The 9,908-nt window shown below is 47.2% G+C and overlaps 1 protein-coding gene across 1 annotated transcript in view; it reads right to left on the bottom strand.

The window, feature by feature from the left end:
• Fim (plastin-2 fimbrin) overlaps positions 1-1,987 on the bottom strand; it is a 65,531-nt gene extending 63,544 nt beyond the window's left edge. Inside the window, exon 1 of the mRNA XM_077693259.1 lies at positions 1,772-1,987. Within this exon, the coding sequence (XP_077549385.1) occupies positions 1,772-1,843 (72 nt within the window). The 5' untranslated portion in view covers positions 1,844-1,987. The remainder of the gene's footprint in view (positions 1-1,771) is intronic.
• Positions 1,988-9,908: the final 7,921 nt, after the last annotated feature.

Below are 9,908 nucleotides of genomic sequence, written 5' to 3'. Positions count from 1 at the left end.
ACAAAATGTGCATCGGGCGCTGTAGGTATTCGCAATAAATATAACCACGCATCAGAGTTCTTTTGTGCGTTTGCGGATTTGTACCTGTGATACCCCTTTTTATGTAGAAATAGCGCGTAACCATTGCCTCGTTTTGTTTCACTATGTGTCACCATTCTAGCAATGAACCAGCGTCGCAAAATTAAAGGTCCGTACCATTGTTCCTTTTTTTTTTTTCATGGAGTGAGTGAGTGAACAACTTTAACGGAGCTTCAAATAAAGAATGGTGCGCGCAGGCACCAGATGGGGTGGTTCCCTATTCGCGGGACCCATATGTGTCCAGTAATTATTCTCCTCGAGCCACCAGCTCGTTGCGTGAAACACAAACCGCAATTTATTTTCTCGCTTTGTTCATTTCTTTCCCCTGAACACAACGGTGAACTTTTAAAACTCAATCAACTGACGATGATGAGCCCGAAATTAAATATAACAGACACGGTGGTCACATGCGCCAAACTCAGGGTAATTAAACGTCGCATGTGATTAAAGAGCCGCTATCGCGCTCCCGACGATTAAAACAATTACTTTAAAAACGTGGATAGTGCACCGAAATTTAAGCAACTGAATCCGCGAGAAAATGCATGCGTGTCGGAACAAACGCTTATACTGCTTTCATTCGCGTTTCTTTTTTTTTCCCTATCCCACTATTTGCTTGATTTACGGTCCAACCAACTTGCCGAGTTTCGCTATAAACTTGAAGCTAACCAGGCACGAAACTTATGAAACAGAACCTACGAACGCAGCTGCTATTTTATTGTTCGCCGACTGCACCATAAACATTGCTGGATTTGTAGGCCACGTTCCTGGCGGAAATAAAGTCGCCCACGCGACCCTCCGCGCGAAAAGTATTTTCACCAGCCGTTGGCCACACATCTACAAAAGGCGACGACAACATCACATGACGCATGAAAGAAGATTATACCGGCATGCCCTTTTCTGTGCAAACGCTGAACTTCAGTCTTGTCTTTTTGGCTAGGTAGCTACTAGAAGAGGGATTAAATCGCAATCAACTGCGCGGAGTCATCTACCGCAGCGTTCTTACTGTCAACTGTTTTTCGTACGCATTAACCACTCTACGCGGCAATCCCTTTAGCGCCGTGAAAAACGAGGTTGCTTTTCACAGCACACTCAGCGCAGCTGTCAGAGAAGGCGGGCCATTCACGCGCAAAGCGACCGCGCAGACGTCTGCAAAGTGCAACAACCAGGCATGCAAGTGACAGTCTCCACGACGTGCCGACAGGTGACGCAAGCGCCGAAAGTGTCCGGCACATTTTCAGCGAGAGGGAAGCTTGAAACAGAACGCGAGGGAAACGCCGACAGTATCCCGGAAAGTGACGAACACGCCCCAGCAGGCAGAACGTAACCAGAGGAAGCCGCACTTCCACAGGTTTTTCAACCGGCGACGAAAAACAAAGAATGCGACGAGGTACGCGTCCGGCAGACGGTCGGTTTTTTTTTGGACGCAGGCGACAACGTGTGGACAGCAACGCGCGCTCGCACACACACCGCGCGCGAGGGCAGGGGCAAATTTTTCCAAGCTCTTCGCCGCGATCCTCGCTGATTCGGCTTCGGGCGCGCGGACGACGACTCGACGGTGGGGGCGGCGTGGCCCCAACGAGCAAAGAATGCGGCCCTCGCTTTCCCACCCTCCTCCGCGCGCCGAGCGAGCGAGCGGGCGCGACCACCTGTTCGGCCGCACCCGCGGCACGCTCGCGTCGCACACGACACTCACCATTTCGAACTGTCCGCATAGTTCTTCCCGCTGCTCGTCCGTCAGCATCAGCGACTGCCGTGTTCCCGCCATGTTGTTCGGCTTTCTCAGTCTGACAAGCGGCACAACCGCACGCCTTCCGACAACGCCGTGGTGGTAGCGCCGACGCCGGCACTCGCAGCCAGAGTGGCAGCACGCAACACACGAGCGCCACTGCCGACCGCAGCGCCACGCGCGGATGTGAATCATGCCATGACGTAAGGCCACCGCGCCTGTGACGTACCCACTAGGCAGTGATGCCGATGCCCATGCACTGATGCGCCTTGGCTCGTCCCGAAACGAGGGCGCGAAAATAAGATGCGCATACGCTCGCGCGTCTCCGAGTCAAGTTTCGCTGAGAAAGGCGGCGTGTGCGTCAGCTTTGCCAGGCGAAACTACGTCTTTCCGGACTGTGCAGAGATACGCTGAAGGTTAAAACAAACACCGTGACTGACTCAACGGGGCGTTACGCCATGAACGTACAGTTCCACAGGTGACTCATAAAATAGGTAGTCCTCGTTAAAAAAAAGCCGGATGCTCCCGATGTGATTGTTTCGTATGCCGCGCGATTATCGAGAATGATTGTACGGTCACTAACCTCAGGCCAGCGAATCTGATTACGGTGAAGAGACCACTTCCGCGGATTCGTTAGTTATCACTGTCTTACCCGCGTTCGCTGCGGATCCAAATAATGGATCCAGAGGCGTATCCAATGGAAGGTGCCTCATGTAATGCCCTGCAAGAGACCCTTAATGCAGCAATAAAAAATGATGGATTTTAGCGTGAATCCCCCCCCCCCGCCCCCTCTTCCCGACGATCCCAGAAACCACCCCTACCAAGCCCCTGCTATACATTCCGTGCACCCCATGGTATTCTTTGGTATTTCAAGCCTGTTCCACAAAAAAAAACAAAAAAAAAAAACGAGAAGTTGTTGACATTGGGCACCGCATCAACCCTGCGGTACTTTTTGTATTCTACTTATCGTTACCACTTAGTTCCGCGTCTTTAGCTCGTAAGAACTCGAGACAATTGAATTGCTTGTCTTTTTGTTTGCAGGCGCAGCTCAATAGCGGTAAACAACACACAGTTCTCTAAGAGCCGTGTTTTTGAAAGCCGGTTTTGTGTGCAACCGGTTTAAATTCGTGTTATAGCGCACAAATTATAACACATTCGTAGTTTTATAAACACTATAATACTTATAAATTATAATTATAGGACATTTTTTTAAATGCAGAGCATTTCTTAGCCTCGCCTGTTCCTGCGTCGGACGGTGTCAACAGTTCCGCGTCCGCAGCAGGTGCGCCTCTACTTCCCTCCTCTCTGTCAACAGCAGCTGGCGCGCGCATGCGTCGTAGTCAGCCCGTTCGCTCCGTCGCGGTCTCCGCGTAACAGGTGCGTGATAGCAGCGCGGTGGGCCGTCGAAGGGCGCGCGCTGCTTGCGCATGCGCGCTCTCCCCCCCGTACTGCTCTCCCTCTACTGCGCGCGCTGCAAATATAGCGGCTAGGGGTCGCTCGTGTTTCAGTCACTGCGTTGCTCCTTCCTTCCTTGGTTGACGCTCGTGCCCACGTTTACTCGTGTCTGCTACTCCAGCATCACGGAAGAAGCGATGGAAGCAACACTGCCTTCAATCAGTACTGAGGCCCCAATGCTCTGCATTTACTCGTGTTCCCCTCGCGGGAAGGCGCGGGAATTTTTTTTCTCATCGACGATCCTATTTATCAGCAGAACTTCGGATGCTTTTAAATTAGTATCCAGCTTAGCTCACAGGGAAGGTGTAAAAATGTTTTAAAATGTTCGATCACTGCATTCTCTGAAATGAATATATATGCCCCGAAAAGAAGAGTGTAGTCCTTGAAGATTAGCTTGCGTCTTCATAGGCATAAATTATACCAAGTTCCATCACAAAGGTAACTGAATCTTTATAGTTGCGCCAAGTTTCGCATATTTCGAAGCCAAAGTCGCAGTCAAAATTACTTCAGTGTCAAGGGATGCAAACAAATTAGTACACAGACGAGGGTCCCAGAGTCTGCAGAATGCAGCGGGGCCCTGGATAAGGGATTCTAAGCGTGACTCTGTACAGTGCTAATAAAGCAAGTCAACATGACCACACCCAATCAAGAAAAAAGTCCAAACAACAAACGACATAGTTTTAAGATTAGCGAACACTGGATTAAGACACAATATACACGAATGCACAATATTGGAAACAATATTAGGATGAATACCGAAAAGTACCATATAATGGTATACAAAGCCAAACAGCAATGATAACAGCCAAACAATGTAAGTGCGATTTTCGTAGTTAATTACAATTTACAACAAAAACCCTTTAGCCATTTTTAAGACACGTAGATTATGATGATTTTATGGTGAGAGGGAGGACATTTCACAGTGAAATACCAGCGAAGCAAGATTTCTTGCCGTACTTAGTATGCTCAGTTAGTAATACAAATTTGTTATTGGCTGCAAACCTGAAGAATTTTTCAGTCCTAGGGTTTGTGGCATCGTGTAAAATGAAACAGAAGTAACTTGAAAAAAAATATTCCTTCATTGTAGTGAAATACTTGGTTTACAGAGAGTATATTATTCTCATGCAGCTGACGTGGAGCTAAAGAAACTATAATCTTAGATAGCTTCTCTGTCGACCAACTGGTCTATGGGGAAATGCATCAGTTGTTTGACAGGGCTTTCGCTTTAAAGGTTTATTGCAACAAACAACACTAAAAATTTATTTGCCTGGAAAAAAAACCACAGCTGTATTAATTTTTACTGCACTAGAAAATTCAGGAGTATGGCCCATTTATTGATCCCCCGCATGTTTGGTTATCGTCCCTAGCTGCTATTAGTCCATTCATACTGGCGGTCCCACATCGCATGTATTAACAGGAGTTTGCACACTACAATAAGCGTAAGCTCTCACTTACCGCTAGTCGCCGTCTCTGATAGCAATAATCGGAGACACGTGATCAAACTGGCAGTGTGACGTGTATTAACACGCCTACGCTTTCGTGGGTAGGCGTGTTAATCGAAGTGGTGGTTGGGCGGCACAATAAGGCCAAACGCGGACGAACCTCCTCGCTTCGATCTTATCGCTTCCGTTACCTTGCGTTGTCGTTCTGATCGTCGCTTTCCTGACTGAAACACGTTTTACGAAGCACGCATCATGCATGCTGTCAGTGTATAGAAGCTATACCAACGTCTGCTTCGCATCTCTTCTGTGCCTCCTCGCAGGGGCCTATTCCAATTTTAGTATATATGTGCTTGTGATCTCTCTCTCTCTCTCTCTCTCTCTCTCTCTCTCTCTATATATATATATATATATATATATATATATATATATATATATATATATATATATATATATATATAAGGTTAGTAGAGACAGAGACAAACGAGAAAGACTTAGAAAATAAAAATAAGTTTACTGACGTTTCAGGGAGAGGACTCCCTTTCTTCAGAGTACAAAATAAGTTCGTTTCAGAGCTATATATACAGAAAATGTAGCAAGCGCGAGGGCAAGGTAAGAGGAGGGAGAGTTTGTACAAATGGATTCATGGTTGGTGGGTAGCAAAAGAATGAAGGGAGAGCGGGAAAATTAATTACAACAAGGATAATAAGAACACACAGTCACGCGGTACGAACTTGGAAAAAAAGAGAGAGAGAAGAACCAAACACAGAGAAAAAATAATACATAATTAAAAAATAAAAATAATAATAAATAACAAGGTAATTTTCCTCCCCCGTGGCAACGGGGGTGAAAGAGGGGTCAAAACAAGATAGGCCCATGCCCGTGTTTGACATGGGCAAAAAGATTAGTCACGCGGAAGACGTTCCAAAGAAGATATGCACACAAAGGGCGAACATCTGCCCATTCACACCTGTTCTAGGAATCCAAGTAAGGTCATTGAAACAAGAGATACGTGGCTTCTGTTGGTGGGAGGCGGGGGTCGCGCCCAAAAGCAGTAGGACAGGCAGTTTCGACAGGAAAGAGTGTACATTGGTATACAAAGAGCGAAAAAAATAATAAATAAATAAAAATAACCAGGAAATTTTCCTCCCTTGTGGCAACAGGGGTGAAAGAGGGGTCAAAACAAGATATGTCCATGCACGTGTTTGACATGGGCAAAAAGATTAGTCACGCGGAACAAGGAAACGAAGATATGCAAATGCACACAAAGGATGAACACCTGCCCATTCACACCCGTTCTAAGAATCCTGGTAAGGTAATTGAAACGTGAGACACGTGGCTTCTGTTGGTGGGAGGCAGGGGTCGCGCCCAAAAGCAGTAGGATAGGTTGTTTCGACTCGAAATGAGTTTACATTGATAGGGGAAAAAAGACAAGGTCAAACAAGTCATGGAAAAAAAAAAAAAAAAAAAAAAAAAAAACAGGCAGGTGCGCGCGTATGACGCGGCAGCAAGTGGTATTCATCTGCCCGGCGCATGGTGCCAGTTCAGGGAATGCCGAGGCGGTCAGCAACGAATATTAGAAAACAACAATACAAAAAAGAAAGAAACAGGACACGAAAACAATCACACACGCTCGCGTTCACAAATTAATTGCAAGGTGAGAATATCAAAGCTAAAAATGGTACTGCAGCCTTCTACCCAGAACACAATGTCCAGACTTGTTCATCGAATTTGCTTCAGTGAAGCCATTGTGCTAAAAAACGTCGTGCTAGCACGAAATTATACCCAACTACGAGAGCTCGCCAACTAATGGGAGAATATTATTGAGGGAAAGAAATGAACAGGCATAACACTAGCCTGAGAAATGCAGCCGAAATTTTAATCGGAGGAAAGACAGGTTAATTTCCCATAACTTTCATTTATGCCAAACGACGCTGATTTAAACTTATAGATAAGGTAAGACTCACGAACCTCGCGATCGTGATGCGTTTTAAAACTAGATTCAAGAATTGTGGCCTTCAGTTGTTCAAAAGAATGACCAGGAGTGTTAACATGCTTTGATAGAGGCAAAGAAGGGCAGGTTTTTGCATGGGAGCGGTGATTGTTAAACCTCAAACGAAAGGGTGTTTCAGTCTGGCCAATGTATTGTTTGCCGCAGAGGGTGCATTCCAGCAGGTATACGACGTTGGCGGAATCACAGTTAAAGTTCCCTTTTACATTAACATAATAGTTTGAAGCTGTGCTGGCGGCGCGCTGTGTGGTGGTCATTTGTGGGCATACCTTACACCGTGGTTTGTTACAGGGCATGCAACCAGTAGTCTGTGGTCGGCTGATGCTGGATTTAGTGAGAACGTCGCCCAAATTTTTGCTGCGTCTATAAACAACACGTGGTGGCTCGGGGAATATTCTCTTTAGGCGTTCACTTTGAGCGAGGATATTGTGATGTTTCCTTAGTATGGAAGCAACTTTCGGAGAAGAGGCCGAATGGGTCAAAACGAGGTTGGTTTGTTGATTGGGTTTTGGAGCTTTTTTTCGGAGAATTTCGGTGCGGTTCAACTCGTTAGCTCGTGTAATCGCGTCATCGATGACCTGCTCTGGGTATTTTTGATTTAAGAGTGCGGTTTTAAGTTCTCTGCAGTTAGAATCGAAATCCGCCTGGCTTGTGCAGATTCGCCTAAAACGGTGAGATTGGCTGTAAGGTATTGCAGTCTTGCAGTGCCTGACATGGCTGCTGTGGAAGTGCAAATACTGGCGCGTGTCCGTAGGTTTCCTGTAGAGATTAGTCTGAAGTCTGCCCTGAGAAACTGTGACAGTAACATCCAGGAAATTTATGCTGTGCTTAGAGTAGGAATGAGAGAGGGAGATGGTAGGATGCGCAAGGTTAAAAGCCTCAATAAACGCAAGAAGTTCCATTTCACCGTGCTGCCAAATCATGAATATATCATCTATATACCTTTTGTAGTACAATGGCTTCAAACTTTGGGTTGCGAGGAAGTTTGTCTCTAGACATCCCATAAAGATGTTCGCATAGTTGGGCCCGATTTTGGTTCCCATTGATGTTCCGCTGACTTGCACGTAATTGACACCATCAAACTCAAAATTGTTAAGTTCAAGGATAAGGTGAAGGAAAGTTTCAAGGGTGAGAGAATCGATAGGTTTGTCACCCGCCGACCCCTCATACGCACATGATACAGCGGTGATCCCATCGGCATGCGGAATGTTAGTGTACAGCGACACGACATCTAGGGTAACAAGTAAACAGTTGTTGGGAATTTCCATCTTCATGATATCTGAGAGAAAATCATTTGTATCCTTAATGAAGGATGGAAAGCTGGGAGGAATGTCGCGAATGAGAGAGTCGACATACCGCGAGAGGTTCTCGGTGACAGTACCAATGCCAGAGACAATGGGGCGACCTGGGTTGTTATTTTTATGAATCTTAGGAAGAAGGTAGAATCTACCGGCTACTGGGCTTAAAGGGATAAGAGAACGAGCAGTTGTTTCAGTTATTTCCTGATTTTGAACAAGTTCAGTGAGTTTTTCTTTTACAATTAGCTTATACTCATTAGTGGGATCGCTAGGGAGTACTTTGTAGAACGCAGATTCTGATAGTTGTCTATGAGCCTCGTTGACATAGTCAGCTTTGTCGAGGATCACGATGGCGCCTCCTTTATCGGCCGGTTTGATTACTATTTCGGGGCAACCTGCGAGTTCCTCCAAGGCTTTCTTTTCCTTGTTGGTGATGTTACAGCGGAAAGGGATTTGCTTTTGGTATGCTGCTCGTACATCGCGATGAACTGCTTTAATATACATGTCGAGGCATGTATCGCGCTGCGTGGGAGGGGTCCAGTGCTTATGGCTAGGTAATGCGGTTCGGGCTTCGTCGGTTGGAGGACGGTCATGGAAGTACTCTCTCAGTCTCATATTTCTGGCGAAGTTGTCTAAGTCCTTAAAAAGTTGAAATTCGTTGAAACCGCCAGTTGCCGGGCAAAAATTCAGACCTTTTGACAAGGCGCTCATCTGATCTGGTGACAGGGTAATACTAGAGAGGTTCATCACATTTCCGGTGAGATTTTTGTTAGTTTCAGTAGCCTGGGGAGAGGTTACAGAAGGGGAATAAAAATTTGGGTTTGCGTTGGCAGACTCGCTAGTACTGGCACTAATGAGAGCTTGTGAATGGTTAGTATTTGGCGCGTTTAAGGGGCGATTTTCATGTGCATTCCCAGATAATGGACAGCCATTAGTAATGGGGCTAACTTTATTCTTGCGGATGTTGTCATTGCTAGGGATATTATCTCGGGAAAATTTACGGACTTTTGTTTCGGATATAGCGGATGCCTTTTTGGATTCGTAGCTGCGTAGAAGGCCTGATTCTCTTTCGCTTAGATCCTTACTAAGAATTTCCTCTTCCTGGCGGAGGGAATGGGACATAGTCTCGTAGTGATCTAGAATTATCTGCGTTAATTGCAAGGATGCGTTGTCTAGTACTTGTTGCCACTTTTTTTTGTTGGAAGGGGACAGTTCGGCAGTTGCAGGTCTCAGTCTAACCCTCAAACCCATGGGAGCTACCTCGGCAGACAAATACTGTGAAAGTGCGGAAACGTGCATTTGGGAACGTATGCGTTTTTCAGTAATCTTTCTTAATTTTAAGAACTGTTTTGATACTGGGTAGGAAGCTGCATTACCGGGTTTTTTGGAGCTTAGTCACTTTGTCGGCGCAGAAGACACTTTCTTGCGGAGGTTGTAGGCTGGCTTTGGGGCGTCCGATAGCAGTGCGGATCCGCTGCTGGCGTTTCGCAGTGGCTCGGTGGTGGTTGAGGCTCCGGTGGGCGTTGTAGTTCCCGAGGGCGGGCGTGGCAGGCTCTTGGCGCGGCGCACTCTCGGGGTTGGGCTGCAGGCGATGCGTCGGTGCTCCGAGGCCGTGGTCGCAGGAGCACGTACGGGTTGCAGGCTGCGGCGGACGTCCGGGGACTCCGGGTGTGGGTCCCTGGCGCTCAGCTGAAGGTCCGTGGCCACGGTGGTCACGGCGGCACACGGGGCTGGCCGGTTAGACCGTGTGTCCGGGGACGTCGTGGAGGAGGTTGGGCTGGAGGGGAGCAGGGGCAGCGGTGGGAAGTCATGGTCGTATGAGGCCCCTGCGCGAGCTTGGGCGGCGGTGCATGCGACCTCGCGCCACCCGGGAGGGTTGCAGCGCTTTTGCGTGAAGCAAA

This window comes from Haemaphysalis longicornis, unplaced genomic scaffold, assembly GCF_048455015.1.
Source record: "Haemaphysalis longicornis isolate Haplotype H1 unplaced genomic scaffold, Haemaphysalis longicornis Haplotype H1 scaffold_12, whole genome shotgun sequence".
Classification (NCBI taxonomy): domain Eukaryota; kingdom Metazoa; phylum Arthropoda; class Arachnida; order Ixodida; family Ixodidae; genus Haemaphysalis; species Haemaphysalis longicornis.
Note: the sequence above shows the minus strand (reverse complement) of the source record. Positions and strands in the feature narration are given on the sequence as shown.